The following is a 20022-nucleotide window of genomic DNA, read 5'->3' as shown; positions in this document are numbered from 1 at the left end:
CAAGACCCATATATGACCTCCAGATAAACTGTACAAGAATATGACATGATTAGATGATATGTAATTGGATAATTTTTTTTAAATCAAATGTAGAGTTGTGTAGTAGTATTATATCGTCTGGTCCAATGTGGTCTAAAAGATTGTGATAGACTACTACAACGTGTTTCAGACACCTGTTGTAGTTCATTCCTTTAACTTACCACCTATATCGAAAAGATTGGAAAATATTATTTACAGTTAGTTGTAGTATAAAGTCTAATAAATTAGATGATAACATTTTTAACTTACATTGTTGCAAAGGGGAATGTGAATGACTTCTCGTTGATAGGGGTGAGTGACGGCAGTCTTGACCAACCTCATGCTTGTAGCAAATAGGCGCAAGAATAAAACGTACAAGTATTTTTTTTGGCATTTTTACACAACGAACTATATAGATGGGACAAAACAGTTGAACCCCAACTATATGTGCTTACCTTATTTATGTTTCGTAACAACGAAAAATACATAATATTTACCGTATTACCAGTACTTTCAGGAAATCAAAATTACCAAATAGAATCATACTATAACACCGGGCTTTAATTATCTTTTCATACTTGGTAGATTCTTCGTTTAATGTTATACTTGACCAGAAGTCATAAGCCTTTGCAATATTTACAAAATTAGTTTTTCAGTGGTAGCAAAAGAGGATTATTGGTCTGCATATCAAGGGGACATTCTCTGGCATAATGAAATGATGCCAAGAAAGAAAAAGGGTCGCCCAAACAACACTCGTATTCAAACCGAAATAATCGTACTAACTGTCCCAGTGTTGGAACAAGCACAACAAGATAATTTTAATTGTAACTTTTTTGCTTTATATTAAAAATAACATTCATTTCATATGATAACTTTGTGAGAAAATACCATCATAAACCAATACAACACATACAACACATAATCAACATTTAAACAACAACACAACAATAGGTATCATAGCCATGTTCTAATCAAGAGAGGAATGAAGAGTCACAAAAAAAATTTAATCAAGGGAGGAAGAAGACAAAAAGATTGAAGAGTAATAATTTTACAAATGTGGCTAATCATTATAATTATAATGATCGTCTTGAAGATGACGTTGAAGACAAAGTAAAAATATGTGAGACTTTGGATGAAAGGATGATTTGTTGGGTCAAATAGTATATTCATCCAAATCTCACGTCGGATAGTAGGAAGAAAATAGAATTTGAGTATTAATATAAATAGAGATAGTTACTTTTAGTTTTCTACACAACAACAAAAAATGGTCTTTTAGGTGTATTGGGGATTTGGATAGTTGTGTGTTTAGTGAGAGTTTTTTATTTTTTCGTTCAAAAATAGTTTGATGAGATGGTTTTATATTTTTCCATTTAAAAATAGTTTGTTGAGAGAGTTTGCAATTTTTTCGTCTAAAAATTGTAATTGAGAGAGAATTTTCAATTTTTCCATCCAAAAATTGTAATTGAGAGAGACTTTGCAAAACTTTTGTCCAAAAATTGTATGTAAGAAAGCTTGTAATTTTTCAGTTCAAATATTATAATTAAGAGAGAGTTTACAATTTTTCCGTTCAAAAATTGTAATTTGGTGGGTTTGTAATTTTCTCCTTAAAAATTGTAATTGTATGAGAGGATTTGTAATTTTGTCCTTGTAAAAAATTACAAGTTGAATTATGATTTTATGAATTTTTTATTTAAATTTGTGTTTCTTTTTCTTTTTGCAGGTATGTTTTCGTGTGCGTAGAAATTTGTTTTTTTTTTTTGTTATTTTTCCAACAGAGTATGGTTGTAAATATGCTGCTTTCCACCACGGACGACTATAGTGATAAACTAGGTAGCCTGCTACCTATCACAACGGTTATACTAAATAATCATTGTGATATATATATATATATATATATATATATATATATATATATATATATATATATATATATATATATATATATATATATATATATATATATATAGAGAGAGAGAGAGAGAGAGGAGAGAGAGAGAGAGAGTTCATGGGTTCGAAACTCAGCAGCAACAATTTAATTAAAGTGCGTATAATATTAACATTTCATCAAGGTTATATATTTCAACTCTGGTGGTATATCTATGAGTTTATTATAAAGTATATGGATTTCTTATTTTCCTCTACACCTCAATTAACATATACAACAATTAAAATTATTTTAAAGATATAAATCTGAAAAATTAAATTATTCTTGAGAAATAACTTAAAGAATCCATTGTTTTTTGAATTGCATACATCTCGTAATTCATCTCTCGCTCTTTAACATATAGAATTTGGTTTAATCCCGCAAGTTCTTCAAAGCAACGATTTCTTCTCTTATAGTTTATTTTGAAAAGCAAAATTTGTTGATTAATTCAGATTCATCGTCATCACTATCATCATCATTTTCTTAAATAATGATTATTATTATGATGACGATGAATCATAATTTCTCAATAAATATGATGTTTTGCAAAATAAACTAGAAGAGAAGAATTGTTGCTTTGAAGAACTTGACGCATTGTATCAATTCTATATGTTAAAGAGCGAGAGATAAATTACAAGATGCATTTAATTCGAAAAACATTGATTGATCCACGTTAGTTTTCAAATATAGCTTAATTTTTATATTATCATTTTCTAAACCAATTTAAATGAGTGCATATATTCAGTAAGGAGTTAGTGAAACAAGCAATCTACATACGATATAATAAATTCAACTGGAATTAAAGTCGAACTAACTCACATCTAGATGCACAAAACAAGTTTGTTCTAGGACATACAAAAACATGACGATATAAAATGTTTCACAAACGTACCTTTTATTGAAAAGATTCGTAGAGAATAAAGACTAAGAAATGATTTACTTGACTCATAATGGCATGCTCAATGAAAGGAGGATGAAACTGAAGCGAGAGCTGCAAACATGTGTTAAATTTGAATGGATGTCATTCTAGGTCTTTCATACAAGTTTGCATCTTTCACTTTCACTTCATCCTCCTTGTATTTTTTCTTCATAGCAACACAAATAATTTGTGAACCACACCCATAGTATGTGTTATCTTGAGTTAATTTTTCTCATTCATTTTCCCTACAAGTTAAAATATATTAGCATGATATTGTAATCCTACAAATAATTGTTGGAACAAGATTGTTCATATCTCTTAGGTTTTGATGATAACAAAGTATTTAAATAACAAATGGGTATGCTAACATTTGTTTAAGTATGTAGGATTACAAGCATAAAATTAATCCCAATTATTAGAATTTGTGAAGGAACTGTGTTAGTCTAGTTCTGATTGATCTGAACCTGAATTGGTTCATCAGCATCTGAAGGCACCAGACTCTGGTCTCATGACCCAGCTTATGAGGACAACTCAGATTCTGAAAGGTTGAAGAGCATATGATCCGTACACTGTACCAAAGTAGGCATATCTTATCAAAGCCTTCAATTTCTTGGCAAAATCAACTAGGATTTCATTTTGCAAGGCTCAAGGAAAAGAGATGTGACATCTTCAGTTTGTTCTACCTTTTGGTAGATACCTAGTAAAGAGCACATACTTAGAAAAAGCCTAGAGTAACTAACAAAAAAGGATCCATAAGATTGTGGTACCAAAATCTGAAATTGTGTTTACAGATATGCTAAAAGAAAAATATAGTGCATTTGTCCTAATGTTTGGACAATGGATGACTACATCCTACAAAAAGAGGAAGCGTATGTTCCAAATCATAACTCTGAAAGAAGAAGGAAAGTTAGAGTCTGGAGAAAAGTAGTAAAAAAGTACTATGGTTGCTAGTACTACTGAACTCCAAGACTATGGTGAACAATGACCAGGATCAACAACAAGAGTCTTTAAGATTGATTCTCATCAGTAAGAACATTGTTGGAACCAAAGTTTGTTCAGAAGCTACACTAAGATATGTCTAAACTCCTTCTTTTTATCTAGACAACTTTTGTAAATTTTTACTTTAGTTTATGTATCTATCTCCTTGATGCATAACTGCCTTAAATAATATGTCTGCATAAGAATTTTTAGAACAAGTGGAAAATATTCTTTTATATCCTTGTTCTTATTCTTTAGTCAGAACCAAGTATTGTGGGCTCAAAATTTTTTATCAGAAAAGTGTTGTTGTTCAAGTCAATTCTTTAATGAGTTGTTTTTCTTGTCTTATCCTTTGCCTTTTAAAGACCTGCTTCTTCTCTAAGAAAGAGTTTCTGGTCTTATTTAAAAGCTTGATTCTGAATATGGAGTATCAAAGGCTAATGTTAATCATAAGTAGCTTCATCAAAGTCTTGAATAGTCTCTGATGACACATGACCTCTGAAAAGCACCAGGCTCTGAGACTCAAAAAAAGAATAAGGATTACTTGTAACCTTTTTAAATGAAATTTTTTTACATCTATTTTTATAAAAATCCATGTGTCTGAAAATTGCTATGCGAGCTGTGAAGTTGTTTGGGCGAAATCTGTAGAGTGGTAATGCTTTACTCCTTAGATTCTCTTTGGCCTCTCTCTCTTGTCATTTCTTACTTTTTCTTTGTCCTTGTTTATCTTACTTGTTGGTTTTCCAAAAAAAATTGTGAATTGTCTTTTCAAAATCTAGATGTCTTAAATATTTTTCTCTCTTGGTTATGCCTTTTCATTCCCTATTTAAACTAATCTCTCTCAGCCTAAGTTTTTCATTCTAGTTTTACAACCTGTCTCTCAAACCTGGTTGACACAATTTTGCAGCCTTGCCCTGGTTTTCAAAAGCTTCTATCTCTCGCTCCTGTCCTAACCTGAGATGACCTCTAGCTCAAACCTTGGCATGAAAAACCAATTGGAGAGCATCAATGAAAGACTAATTTTCCTTGAATAATTGGGAGTCTTTGACTATGATATTATGTTTCTCCTTCACTCAAGAATAAGAGTGAAATTTCATCAAGTAATTCTCAACCTTCTGAAGATAACATTGCTTCTCCTTGAGAGAAAGTTATTCGTCATTCCATCTGAATGAGTTTTGGTCAAACTCTTCTCTCTTCAAGGAACGGTTATAAATCTAGATAGGGTTTCATTTAACCTCGGGATGAAGAGTTACTGATAAAGATTATGTTGTTCGTAAGGACAACCAAGCTCCTCTTCCTTCACTCAAGCTTTGGCAGTCTTCATAACCTGCCTTAGTTTTTCTTTTTCTTTCTTTCTTACCCTTGTGTCTTAGCCTTTCCAGATCGTGTAATAATTTTTATCTCTTGAGATCCAATGCTTCGTGTAAGATATTAGATCAAAAAGAGTACTTTTGTTTCAAGACTAGATCATTCCTGTATTTCTTGTTTTAAATATTCCTTTTTATTTTCTTTTTGTTTAAGACCTGTATTTCTCGATTCTTAGTTTAATTTGATGTATTCTTTCTTAGCCTCTGGTTGTATAATAAAAGAAATTTATATGGTTAGTTGGATGTATCAAATGAATTGAATGAAAAAAAATATCAATTTAAAAGCGTTGTGTTTTTCTTTCTGAATTCTGAACTTCTTAATCAGTTTGTAATAAAGAAATTAATTATGACTAAAAGAGGGTATACAAATTAAAAAGGAAAAAATAACTTCATTGAACTAAAGGAATGATTACAAAAAGATGTTTATATCATTAATCCTAATCATCCCTAGGTCTCCAAGTGTAGGAAAAGTTTCCACAATCTAAATCCAACTCATTTTCTTCATCTGAATCAAAGTGAATCACTTTTCTTAATCTTCTTCTTCTTCTCTTGGACTTTATCTTCTCATTTATAATCTTATTTTGTGGCTTCAGTTCCTGAGGAGGAGAGGTTGAAGGAATTCCTTCAGAGGGCCTGACCTTATGATCAGAATTTGCATCAGAGACTATAGGAGACTCTGAAATAATGGGAGTAGTATATTGTTCAGAAGTTATATTCATCTTGAACCATATGTATGTTGAGTGAATATGGATTTGTGTTTTGGCCTGAACATATGCTTTTATAACGAAAATTTTGGAAGATCAAACACTTTGCATGATTAAGTTTTTGATCTTTGAAATTTTAAAGGTCGATCACTAATTAAGTATGTCATATTGGATCACAATTACTCCTTGGAAACTAAAGCAATAGTGATTTACCATAAGAAGTAAAGAATTTCTTTGGCACATTGTCTTTTCCTTCTGATTCTTGAAAAAGCTTTAATTTGTTTTAAATTGTCTTCTTCTTCTGAAAAATGTTTTAATCCTTTAAATGTTTTCAAATATTTCAAAGTTTTTAACTCTTTCAAAATTATGTGCATTTAAACTGTTTTAAATTTATTTTTCCCAGTTTTATCATTTTTCTCTTTCTTTTAAAATCTTATTGGTAATGAGAAATGGGGAGAAAATGAATACATTATTTAAGAAGAGACTCAAGCATCAAAACTTGAACATGGCAATTTCTGCCAAAACAACTTTTGAGTTATAAGCTTTATGTTGTTTATATTATTGAGTAATTTATCTTATTGGGCTTAAATGACTAATTTGATTAATAAAGATAGAACTTAAGGAAAGCTTATAAACTTTACCATAATGAACTGTCAGACTAAAGAAATAGCTTACAAACCTCAACCTAAAGTTTGTCAAACTCAGAAGGAGCTTACAATGTTAGAATTTATTGGTTAAAGTTATATGATTCAATTAACATAGATAAGGAGTTAAGGGGAGCTTACAAACCTCATCTTAATGAACTATCAGACTTAGGGGGAGCTTACAAAACTCACCTTAATGATCTGTCTAAATTAGGGGGAACTTACAAACCTCAGATGCTAATGTTAGATCGTGTTAATTAAATCATCAACCATTGTTCTTAAACACATTTATTTGTCATCATAAAAAAGGTGGAGATTGTTGGAACAGGATTTATCCATGTCCTTAAAAGGTTTTGTTGATAACAAAGTATTTAAAGAATAATAGGGTTTACTAATGGTTGTTCAAGTGTGCAGGATAAAAAAAATTAACCTTGATATAAATCAAGTTAATCACTTAGAAGAATCATTAAAGAGAAGCAAATCGGTTCTGAATCTGAAGGATCAGAACCAAAGCCTTCAGACTCTAAAGAGTCAAATCAAGTCTTTCAAATGGTCAACCTTATTCAAAGATCAACAAGGTTCTGAAGACTGGAGTAGTTTGAAGCAAGCAGACTCTATCATAAGGAATGACTCTACAACTTCTGAACAAGCTTCATCAGCAGTTCTGAAGATTCTTCTTCAAAGGATTATTATATATATCAAGTCAACAACTCTGAAAGTGTTCATCCATATTAGTTCTGATTAAGACTCTGATAAAAGGCAAGCTCAGAACATGTAAACCCAAGACTCTTAAGTCTCAATCCAACCAGGCTCTGAAGACATACATTAAGTTATGATCAAGCTTGAACTATTTCTATAAAATGCCTCTGACTTAGGAAGTTAAGTATAAAAATAACAAATGACTCATATCAAGCTTCAACAAACATCTACAAGAAATATCTGGTCATAAGTTATCTAAATAATATCATGTGACAACGGTACACTACATTATGTCTAATAAAAAAAAGTAATGTTGTCAGGATCTTATCTCTCCAACTGTTCTGAACTCTACTCTTCTCCTCTCGACGCCTTTATGCTAGCTGAGGTTTTAGTACACTTCATGTGCTCTAGCTAAATACCTTTAACGACTACTTGTACCCTTAGTAGTTTCAATCTTAAACGGATATATTCTCAGCATCTATATTAGAAGAAGATTGAAGATATTTGAAAATGGAGAGAATGTATGGAGTTAAGAATACGTGACTGTGTTCACAAAGATGTTATACCAGTTCACAAAATGGATTGAGAGAGAGAGATTGTGTTACACAGAAAACATGGGTGAATGAAACACACACAAAATGGAAAATATAACCACAAGGGTTAACTGTGTAAGAGTAGAGTAAATATGATCAAAAAGATCAGCAGAATAGAAAGGCACAACAAAGAAGAAAATACGTGCATGAAGAGAAGAAGATTGAAAACTTCAATCTTCCACACTTAGGATTAATCAACTCATATTCTTCTAAAGTTTGTAACACCTTTATGTATCTACTTAACTAAGAAGCACATATATAAAAACAAGGTTAATACCAGACTCTTTTGTTAAGAGAATCTAAAGACTGTAGCCGATGTACTCAGAGTAAGTATATTTTTGTTAGATTGAGAAAATAAATATCTTTCAGGATAGATTGAGCATTGAAGTCTCATGCTTACAGGCATATCAAGAAGTCTCTTTCTGGATAGGTTAAGCATTGAAGTTTCATGCTTACGAGAACAACATGAAGTATCTTTCAAGTACTAATTAAGTAAAAGTATATTTCCTTGGGATTGAGCATGAAATCCTGAATAGGTGTTTCATGCAATGAAGTCTCTTGCTTGAAGGCTTGAGCATAAGTCTCTTTCTAGTTTGATTGAGAAAGATCATTTGATTATTTGAAAAATACTTGTGACCCAAATACTTGTGAATAGTTTGGATTGCCGCTTTGCAGCCATTGTCAATCGCCGTTGTCCTCCATACCACCGCCTCTGTGTTTCCATTATGCTCAAGCACCTCCATGGTCATTGTATCTCCGCTCGCCAAAAAACTGGAAGTAATGAACCATGTTTGTTTCTTCTCTTTTTCTCACTTAAAACTTAAAGACATACTACATAACAAACAAGTGAGATAATGATTCTAAAGGACTGGAAAATGCCTCACACGAAATATATCTAATACACATAGCTTGGAAAGCTTCTACCAAGAATAAATTTAATGAAAATGTTTGAGTTATGCTAAAAAGAAAAAAAAATCATCATAGTCATATCAAGGGGAGCTTACAAACCTCGTCTTAATGGACTATCATACTTAGGGGGAGCTTACAAACCCCACCTTAGTAGACTGTCTAACTTAGGGGGAGCTTACAAACCTCAAACTCTATTGTTAAACTGTGTTAATTAAATCATCAACCGTTGTTCTTAAATACATTTGTTTGTCATCATAAAAAATGGGAGATTGTTGCAACAAGATTTGTTCAGGTCCTTAAAAGGTTTTAATGATGATAAATTATTTAAATAATAATAGGGTTTACTAATGGTTTTTCAAGTGTACATGATCAAAAAATAGTAACCTTGATATAAATCAAGTTAATTACTTAGAAGAATCATTAAAGAGAAGCAAAACGGTTATGAATCTGAAGGATAAAAAACAAAGCCTTCAGACTCTAAAGAGTCAACTCAAGCCTTTTAGATGGTCAACCATATTCAAAGATCGACAAGGTTCTGAAGACTAGAGTAGTTTGAAGCAAGCAGACTCTATTATAAGGAATGACTCTGCATCTTCTAAACAAGCTTCACCAGTAGTTATGAAGCTTCTTCTTTAAAGGATTATTGCCTATATCAAGTCAACAACTCTGAAAGTGTTTATCCAAATTAGTTCTGATCAAGACTCTGATAAAAGGAAAGCTCAGAACTTATCAGCCCAAGACTCTGAAGTCTCATTCCAACCAGGTTCTGAAGACATACTTTAACTTCTGATCATGCTTTAACTAATTCTATAAAAAAGCCTCTAACTCAAGATGTTAAGTATAAAGATAAAAAATGATTTAGATCAAGCTTCAACAAACATCTACAAGAAGTCTCCGGTCATAAGTTGTCTAAAGAAGATCACGTGACAACGGTACACTATTTTATGTCTAATCAAGCAAAAGTAACGTTGTCAGGATATTATCTCTCCAACTGGTTTGAACTATATTCTGCTCCTCTCAACGTCTTTATGATAGTTAAGGTTACAATACACTTCACTTGCTCTAGCTAATGACCTTCAATGGCTACTTGTACCATTAGTAGTTTCAATCTTCAGCGGATCTATTCTCAGCATCTATATAAGAAGATGATTGAAAACATTCAAAAATAGAGAGAATGTATGGGGTTGAAGAATACGTGATTGTGCTCACAAAGATGTGATACCAGTTCCTGAAATGGGTTGAGAGAGGGACTGTGTTACACAGAAAACACATGTGAACGGAACACACGTTAAATGGAAAACATTACCACAAGGGTTAAGTGTGTGAGAGTAGAGTAAATATGCTAAAAAAGATCAACATAACAGAAAGACACAACAAAGAATAAAATATGTGCATGAAGAGAAGAAGATTGAAAACTTCAATCTTCCACACTTAGGATAACTAAACTAATATTCTTCTCAAGAGTGTAAGACCTCTGTGTATTTGCTTAACTAAGAAGCACACATATACACACAATGTTAATACCTGACTCTTTTATTAAGAGAATCTGAAGACTTTAGTCGATGTGCTCAGAGTAAGTCTCTTTCTGTTAGATTGAGCAAAGAAGTCTCTTTTTGAGTGCTTGAGTAAAGAAGTCTCTTTATGGATAGATTGAGCATTTAAGTCTCATGCTTGTGAGTAGAGAAAGAAGTATCTTGCTGGATAGATTAAGCGTTTGAGTCTCATACTTGCGGGTAGAGTAGGAAGTCTCTTTCAAGGAATGATTGAGCAGAAGTATATTTCTGTAGGATTGAGTAGGAAGTCCTGAATAGATTGTTCAGGCAATGAAGTTTCTTGCTTAAGGGCTTGAGTAGAAGTCTCTTTCTAGTTTGATTGAGCAAATTGTAATATGTTAATTATAGTGAAAATCTCTTGTGATGCAAAGGGACTAGACTATTCTCAGTTTGAGAGGTACCAGGATATACTATGTGTCTCTTTATTTTCTTCTGCATTTATATTCCGCTGTGCAACAAACTCTGAAGTCAGATCTCATCTAATTTAGACTCTTACTTGTATCAGAATCTGAGCTTGACATCTCAGGTTCTGAACAGGTTTAAGAAAAAGAATTAAATTTCCCTATTCAGAATTTAACCCCCCTCCCCCTCCTTCTTGTGTATATTTTTCTCACCTTCAGCACCAACCCTTTCATAACCATATTCATCTAAGGCAAGTGCAACCTGAACACAATCACCCTTGATATCTCTTTCAAGACAATCCTTCTGGAATTGACTAATCTTGTGACAAGTGAAACATTTAAACATTGACTTATCAAAAACCTTGGAATTAGAATTGGACTTGGATCTCTTCCCTTTTAGGTTTCCTTTACCCTCACCTCTTCCTCTTGAGATACTTAAGTCTTCACCATTATCGTCAACCTTCAAATATTTTAATCTCTATATATTATGTTCCTTATGATCGTCAAAACTTCATCCAATGTGATAGGACATTCCTTACCATAAAGAAGGACATCATTGAAGTGTTCAAATTATTTGAGTCTTATCTTTATCAATCTTCACCTTAATGTTTTGCAAGTCATCAAATGATCTTGTGAAATTTTGCCAACTACTCTACAATAGATTTATTCTCCGCCATACAGAAAGAATAAACTTGTTATTTCACACACAATATATGAACCAATGACTTGTTCATATATAATAAATTCCCTTAATACTTTATCTCTGAGGCACAAGATAATGACACTTTTGGCCATATTCACCATCTCGATCTTCTCAGCCCGCATTTGTCATACAAATACAAATTCCTATCTCTTTAATACTTCCACCAAACTTTGTTGGATTGTTACTTGCATCTCCACCTTCTTCTACAATCCAAAGTCGTTGTCTCTGAAAAATATCTTGAGACCTCATTTGGAACTCATGGCGCTCACTTATAAACTCAACCTATTTGGCCCACAATTAAAGCCATTTGTTGTAAATCTAACAATAATGTTAATTTCGTTGATAGCAACAAATCAAATGGATTCAAGCAAAAATATAAAAAGTGAGAACACAGAGAAATTCTTTACTCAATTCGATCAAATTGATCTACTATATCTACGGGGAAGAGATCAACTCTATGATTCACTATACTTCAAAATTGATATAAGAGATTAAAAGATTACAAAAAAAAAATAATCTTCATAATTCTTAAGAACATACTCTATTTTTTACGAAAGTGTTTCTTAATCTCTCAATCTCTTAATATATGAATCACACAAATCCAAAATATTTAAAGTATTTTTTAAATTCCTTTGATAATTCCTAAGGCTGCCAAACTACAAGAATAAAATCCTAAAAATTTATACTATTTCTTCTCACTAGGATTTTTACACCCTATGAAACTCTAAAGACAAGTGAGAAAGAATCATATTTATAGCAGTCGAAACCCTAAAAATCCAATTCTAAGTAAAAATGTGACTCATCACTAAACAGATAACCGAGCTGATTGATCTGATACTTGTGAATAGTTTGGACTGCCGCTCTGCGGCCATCGTCAAATGTCGTCGTCCGCCATACCCCTGCCGCCGCATTGCCATTACGCTTGAGCACCTCCATTATCGTCGTACCCCATTTGTCAGAAAACTGAAAGTAATGAAACATGTTTGTTTCTTCTCTTTTTCTCACTTAAAATTTAAAAACATATTACACAACAAACAAGTGAGAGACTGATTCTAAAGGACCGGGAAAGTCCTCATACGAAATAACTCTAATACACATAGCTTAGAAAGCTTCTACCAAGAATAAATTTATTGAAAATGTTTGAGTTATGATCGAAAGAAGAAAAAAAATTATTATAGTCATATCAACTAGTCTACTCTAGATAAGACACTACCTTGTTGGAATAAATTTAAATGTGTATGGGGGAGTTCAAAAGTTTATTCTCTTGGGTAATCAAACTATCCTAGGGACCTGATAGTATTCATTACTGCATTTAATTACTTGTCTTTTCTTGTCTGGCCTTATCTCTATATAAGGACCAGACCTCTTTGTAAAACAAGAAGATTTTTGAATATAAGTGAAGTTTGTAGAGAAAAGTCTGTTCCTCCTCCCTCCGTCTAAAACCATATATCTTGTGTCTTCAAATTGGTATCAGAGCTCATGGCGAGCCTGACCAGTCAAATGCCGTTGCCACGGCTGACGAAGTCCAATTATGAGAATTGGAGCATCCAGATGAAAGCGTTGCTGGGCTCATTGGATGCATGGGAAGTCACCAATGATGGCTTTGAAGATCCAGGTAACACAACAGGTCTCAATGCCGCCCAGACGAAGGCGTTGAAAGAGACGCGGTCGAAAGACAAAACAGCATTATACATGCTGTTCAGAGCAGTGGACGAATCAGCATTCGAAAAGATTGCTGGTTCAACCACGTCGAAGGGGGCCTGGGACACTTTAGAGAAAGCGTACAGAGGAGCAGACAGAGTGAAGCAAGTTAGATTGCAAACTCTTCGAGGGGAGATGGAGAGGATGAAGATGAAGAAGACAGAGTCCGTAGCGGACTATATTACGCGCGTGCAGACAGTGGCGAATCAGATGAGTCGAAATGGAGAGGCAATGACAGAGGGCCGAATTGTCGAAAAGATTCTAAGATCTTTAACGGACAAGTTCGAAAATATTGTGTGCGCTATAGAGGAAGCAAAGGACCTTTCGACAATCACTGTCGAAGAGGTTGCTGGGTCGCTCGAAGCACATGAGCAGCGAAAAATGAAAAAGAAAAAAGAGGCAATCGAAGAGGCAGATTCGAGCAGAGATGAAAAGGCACTCTTCTCTCAAAACTGGAGAGGGAGAGGACGTGGTCATGGAGGACGTGATGGCGGTCGAAGCTACCAAAACTATAGTTTCGACAGAGGACAATCTAGCCAACAAAACTGGCATGGTAGAGGTCGAAATCAAAGAGGTGGAAGAACAAATTACAACAGTATTGAATGCTATAAGTGCAACAAACAGGGGCATTACGCGAAGGATTGCAATTCCTACAGTTGCCACAACTGTGGAAAGATGGGACATCTTGCAAGAGACTGTCGATCGAGGAGGAGAGTTGAAGAAACGTCTAATTTTGCCCTAGAATCAGAATCGAACTCGGGACCTCTCGCACCCAAATCGAATGAAGGATTCTTGTTAATGGCGCAGAAGGAAGAAGATGCAGAGAGTGACACAATGTGGTACCTCGACTCAGGTGCAAGCAATCACATGTGTGGTCACAAACACCTGTTCAAAGAATTAAAGACTGTCGAAGATGGACACGTCTCATTTGGAGATGCCTCGAAGGTGAAGGTCGAAGGAAAAGGAACTATATGTTTCTTACAGAAAAAAGGTGTAGTAGGATCAATCGAAGGAGTCTACTATGTACCAAATCTCAAAGCAAATATCTTGAGTTTGGGACAACTAACATAGAAGGGGTATTCGATACTCATGGAGGATCGAAACCTGCAGCTGAAGGACAAGACAGGACGTCTAGTTGCCTTAGTCGAAATGGGGAAGAATCGAATGTATAAGCTGAACCTGAAGAGCATTCGAGAGAAATGCTTGCATGTTAATGTCGAAGACCAAGCATCCCTATGGCACTTGCGTTTTGGACACTTACATCAGGCTGGACTAAGAAGACTGTCGAAGAAGAATATGGTGCATGGACTACCAGACGTGGAGTTCGATGAAAAATTCTGTGAAGACTGTGTTTTTGGCAAGCAAACCAGAACATCCTTTCAAAAGAAGGCAGAATATCAGGCAAAGCAAATTCTGGAACTAATCCACACTGACATATGTGGACCAATCACTCCAGAATCATTCAGTGGCAAGAAATACTTCATTTCTTTCGTCGATGACTATTCGAGAAAGACTTGGGTGTATTTTCTGAAGGAGAAGTCTGAAGCATTCGAGACATTTAGAAAGTTTAAAGTGATGGTTGAAAATGCAACTGACAGACGCATCAAAGCGCTTCGATCAGACAGAGGAGGAGAATATACTTCGACAGCATTCATGAAGTACTGTGAGGAACAAGGCATAAGAAGATTTCTGACCACAGCATACTCACCTCAACAAAATGGAGTAGCTGAGAGGAAGAATCGAATAGTGCTTGATATGGTTCGATCAATGCTGAAGAGCAAGAACATGTCGAAGGAATTTTGGGCAGAAGCTGTACAATGTGCAGTTTATGTCCAGAATAGATGTCCTCACTCGAAGCTTGGAGACATAACACCTCAAGAAGCCTGGAGTGGACAGAAGCCAACTGTGTCTCACTTTAGAATTTTTGGAAGCGTGGCTTATGCACATGTGCCTGATCAAAGGAGAACGAAGCTGGAGGATAAGAGTCAGAAGTATATACTTATTGGGTATGATGAGAAATCGAAAGGCTATAGGCTTTTCGACCCAATAAACAAAAAGGTGATTGTAAGCAAGGACGTTCGAGTAAATGAAGCAAGCAGATGGGACTGGAGCAGTTCGATTGAAGCTCTCGTCGAAGAAGAAGAAGCAGCACCAGTTGTTGTGCCAACAGACACTTCGATAGAACCTGAAGATTCCGATGATGAAAATGAGCCTTCACAACCCAGATTAAGAAGTCTGCAAGATTTGTATGAAAACACAGAAGAGGTACACCTTGTATGCTTGCTGGCAGATACTGAAGATGTGAGTTTCGAAGAAGCTATGAGAAATCGAAACTGGAAGAAGGCAATGGATGAAGAAATCAAAGCCATCGAAAAGAACAATACTTGGGAACTAGCAGAGTTACCAAAAGGAAGTCAGACTATTGGCGTGAAGTGGGTATTTAAGAAGAAGATGAATGCTGAAGGCGAGGTCGAAAGATACAAAGCAAGGCTGGTAGCGAAAGGCTATAAGCAGAAAGCAGGAATTGATTATGATGAAGTGTTTGCGCCTGTTGCCAGAATGGAAACTATTCGATTACTCATTTCACATGCAGCTCAATACAAATGGCCAATACATCAGATGGATGTCAAGTCAGCGTTCCTGAATGGTGTGCTCGAAGAAGAAGTGTACGTCGAACAGCCACCAGGATATATGAAGATCGAAAGCGAAGGCAAAGTGCTGAGATTGAAGAAAGCACTCTATGGGCTAAAGCAAGCGCCAAGAGCGTGGAATACTCGAATAGACACGTACTTCAAAGAAAATGGCTTTCAACAATGTCCTTATGAACATGATGTATATGTAAAGAAGGCTGGAGAAAGATTGCTGCTTGTTGCCCTCTACGTCGATGACCTGATTTTTCTGGGCAACAACAAACAGTTAATTGAAGAATTCAAAAGAGAAATGACACAGGAATTCGAAATGACAGACTTAGGTCTGATGAAATATTTTCTTGGACTGGAGGTTCGACAAGAAGAAGATGGCATTTTTGTCTCTCAGGAAAAGTATGCCAAAGATATTCTGAAGAGGTTCAACATGGATAGCTGCAATCCAATCTCGACACCAATGGAACCTGGAGCAAAGCTTTCGAAATTTGATGGGGGAGAACGCGTCGAAGCGAACAAATTTCGAAGCTTGGTTGGAAGCCTCTGATACCTTACTTGCACAAGGCCTGACCTCTCACTAAGTGTGGGAATTGTGAGTCGATTCATGGAGGAACCAGTCTATGCTCACTGGAAAGCTTTAAAGAGAATTCTTCGATACGTCCAAGGAACTGTGTCACTTGGAATGTTTTATTCGAAGGCAGAAGAGTACAAGCTGACTGGATACTCAGATAGTGATTGGTGCGGAGATGTTGATGATCGAAAGAGCACCTCAGGCTATGTTTTCTTCATGGGAAACACTGCCTTCACATGGCTTTCGAGGAAGCAGCCAATTGTGACTCTCTCGACGTGTGAAGCTGAATACGTTGCAGCATCTTGGTGCGTGTGTCATGCAATTTGGCTGAGGAGATTGCTAAACAAAATAGAATCGAAGCAGGAAGACGCAACATTGATAAGAGTTGATAACAAATCTGCTATCGAACTGGCGAAGAATCCAGTAAATCACGAAAGAAGCAAGCACATTGACGTCCGCTTCCACTTCATTCGAGAACACGTGAAGGAAGGAAGTGTCGAACTAAAACATGTTGCAAGCAAGGACCAAGCAGCAGACATTTTGACCAAACCACTATCGAAGGAGCTGTTCGATAGAGGCAAGAAGATGTTGGGCATGATTGATCGGAAGAGCATTTAAATTTATGGGGGAGTTTTGTTGGAATAAATTTAAATGTGTATGGGGGAGTTCAAAAGTTTATTCTCTTGGATAATCAAACTATCCTAGGGACCTGATAGTATTCATTACTGCATTTAATTACTTGTCTTTTCTTGTCTGGCCTTATCTCTATATAAGGACCAGACCTCTTTGTAAAACAAGAAGATTTTTGAATATAAGTGAAGTTTGTAGAGAAAAGTCTGTTCCTCCTCCCTCCGTCTAAAACCATATATCTTGTGTCTTCATACCTCACATTTTAGGCTAACAAATATAGATAATTCTTATAATAGTAATACATTTTGTTCACTTGTATCCGAATGTATATTCTTGATTCGAATCCCCCACTCTTGATGCAATAATGTCCCAACAAATAACAATAACTATATCAGATATTTTTCTCTCAAAATTTACAAATTTAATAGAGGCCACAAACACTCTAATCAGCGACACGAATGGTGGTGATTGGTGTAAAGTAGATTTCCCAATTGTTGATTGCTTACTTTATAAATGAATCAGTCAATATATCACAGTTCAGCAATGATTTATAATAATTGCAAATATGTTAATCATACTGTTTTGATTGAAATGAAATTGAAAATATATAAAGGTGAGGATGTTCCAAAACTTGGTGTTGTTTTGTTAATGGCTTCATCTTGTGATTCTCAGAGTCAAAACCAAATTGGTAGGGTACGTGCGGCAGAAGAACTTTAACTGTTTTCCAATCTTTTTCAATATATCATTTTCATCATCACTATTCACCAAATTCCCCACACGCATTCGCATCTTAAATGTTTCTTCTTTCTTAACACCAACCAATTTTTTGAAGTTTAATTCTTCTGTAATTGAACTCATAGGAACACCAACATGAAAATTCCTTCAATTCCAATACTACTCACCAACCACTTTTAAAATAAACAACATTGTAATGCAGTAAACCATATATAATAATCACACTTAAACATTATTTCTATACTATAAACTTCAATTAATCCATTAACTAAACTGGAAGAAAATCCATCCTGATTCACACCAACCATATATTTTCCGCGTGATCTGCCATTGTACAGTTGTCACATGCATGCAGTCACCATCAGATTTATCTATTTCCGTAAAATCCAATGTATGAACGATGAATAAGAATAATAATTGAATCTTTTTATTTTCCTATAGTACTACGGTACTTTAATGTGTACTCTCAAACTCTATATATAGACCTCACTTTTCTATCACAATCTCAAATCAATTCATTCAATCTACTCTCTCTCTCTTCCATAATATTCTTTCTTTCTCTTACTAACAGAATTCAATTCATAATTAATATGGGTCTTGAAATACAACAAACTTGTGATCAGCTTTCAAATATTGCACTTTCTGATACTCATGGTGAAAACTCACCTTACTTTGCTGGATGGAAAGCCTATGATGAAAACCCTTATCATCAGTTTACCAACTCTTCTGGTGTTATACAAATGGGATTAGCAGAGAATCAAGTATGTCTATATTAAGATATCATTCTTTTCAACTTAATATGTATACTTCTATTCAAGTAATAAATCTAATTAATAATGTACTTTTTCCAGGTTTCGTTTGATTTGGTAGAAAAATACTTGAAAGATCACCCTGAGGATTATAAAGGTTTTAGAGAGAATGCATTATTTCAAGACTATCATGGTCTTATATCCTTCAGAACTGCAATGGCAACCTTCATGGAACAAATAAGAGGCGGTAGAGCCATATTTGATCCACAAAGAATTGTCATTACTGCTGGAGCAACTGCTGCCAATGAGCTCTTAACCTTCATTCTTGCTAACCCCGGCGATGCTTTGCTTGTTCCAACACCTTACTATCCAGGGTAACAATCTATACCATGCAACCAATCAATTGCTTAAACTATATAATGATGATGAATAATTTGTATACTTATCTTTTTCTTTCACTTTTGTAGGTTTGATAGAGATTTAAGGTGGAGAACTGGTGTAAACATAGTTCCAATTCACTGCAACAGCTCTAACAATTTCCAAATTACACCACATGCTTTACAAGCTGCTTACAAAGAAGCTGAATCAATGAACATGAAAGTGAGTGGAGTACTCATAACAAACCCTTCAAACCCTTTAGGTATAACAATTCAACGTTCAGTTCTAGAAGAGATTCTTGACTTTGTGACAGAAAAAAACATCCACCTCATCTCCGACGAAATCTACTCAGGCTCAGTCTTTTCTTCCAATGAGTTCGTAAGTGTAGCTGAAATTCTCGAAGCTCGTAGTTACAAAGGTGCCGAAAGAGTTCATATTGTTTACAGTCTTTCTAAAGACCTTGGTCTACCTGGTTTCAGAGTTGGAACAGTCTATTCATACAATGATAAAGTTGTAACAACAGCAAGAAGAATGTCGAGTTTTACCTTAATATCCTCACAAACACAACAGTTTTTGGCTAATATGTTATCAGACAAGGAGTTTACACAAAAGTACATTAATATTAATAGAGAGAGATTGAAGAAGAGATATGAAATGATAGTTGAGGGTTTGAAAAGTGTTGGAATAGAGTGTTTGAAAGGGAATGCGGGATTGTTTTGTTGGATGAATATGAGTGGACTGTTGAAGGAGACAAGTAAGGAAGGTGAATTAGAACTTTGGAATGAGATATTGAAAGAAGTGAAGTTGAATATATCACCAGGGTGTTCTTGTCATTGTTCAGAAGCAGGTTGGTTTAGAGTGTGTTTTGCAAATATGAGTGAAGAAACTCTAGAAATTGCATTGGAAAGAATACGTAAATTCATGGCTAAAAGAATAAGGACAAAGAAAGAATAATGACACAAATATTTCATTACTATTCATTTTATTTGTATTTTTTTAAATGGTAAATTGATGGCATTTAGATAAATTCTTTGTCGGTGATATATGAGGAAACTGTAAAAAAACAGTTTCATCTGAAGTGTAACAATGTAACCAGTTCTTGTTTGCTTGCTTTAATAATTAGCAAATTCTTTGAAAACTCATTTGGTTGTATCGTTTTAATTGAAGTGAGATTAGTTCTAAGAATTGTTTGTTCTGAATTTCA

The 20022-nt window shown here is 34.7% G+C and overlaps 2 protein-coding genes across 2 annotated transcripts; both read left to right on the top strand.

The window, feature by feature from the left end:
* Positions 1–16359: 16359 nt before the first annotated feature.
* On the top strand, positions 16360–16944 carry LOC127101868 (secreted RxLR effector protein 161-like). The gene has a single exon (XM_051039301.1). It carries the CDS (start codon positions 16360–16362, stop codon positions 16942–16944), a length of 585 nt encoding a protein of 194 aa, XP_050895258.1.
* Positions 16945–18168: 1224 nt separating this feature from the next.
* On the top strand, positions 18169–19772 carry LOC127101867 (1-aminocyclopropane-1-carboxylate synthase 7). Its single transcript, XM_051039299.1, has 3 exons — positions 18169–18452; positions 18543–18814; positions 18908–19772. The coding sequence occupies exons 1-3, from the start codon at positions 18282–18284 to the stop codon at positions 19770–19772; spliced, it is 1308 nt and encodes a 435-aa protein (XP_050895256.1). The 5' UTR covers positions 18169–18281.
* The last annotated feature ends 250 nt before the right edge of the window (positions 19773–20022 follow it).

The sequence above is a fragment of the Lathyrus oleraceus genome, chromosome 7, assembly GCF_024323335.1.
Source record: "Lathyrus oleraceus cultivar Zhongwan6 chromosome 7, CAAS_Psat_ZW6_1.0, whole genome shotgun sequence".
In the NCBI taxonomy this organism is placed as follows: Eukaryota; Viridiplantae; Streptophyta; class Magnoliopsida; order Fabales; family Fabaceae; genus Lathyrus; species Lathyrus oleraceus.
The sequence above is the reverse complement of the archived record's forward strand: the minus strand, read 5'-3'. Positions and strand labels throughout refer to the sequence as shown.

Coding starts and splice junctions, on each gene's coding strand:
- LOC127101868 (XM_051039301.1), top strand. CDS start 16,360: ATGGAGGAACCAGTCTATGCTCACTGGAAAGCTTTAAAGAGAATTCTT.
- LOC127101867 (XM_051039299.1), top strand. CDS start 18,282: ATGGGTCTTGAAATACAACAAACTTGTGATCAGCTTTCAAATATTGCA. Junction 18,453..18,542: donor TGGGATTAGCAGAGAATCAA/GTATGTCTATAT, acceptor TACTTTTTCCAG/GTTTCGTTTGATTTGGTAGA. Junction 18,815..18,907: donor CCAACACCTTACTATCCAGG/GTAACAATCTAT, acceptor TCACTTTTGTAG/GTTTGATAGAGATTTAAGGT.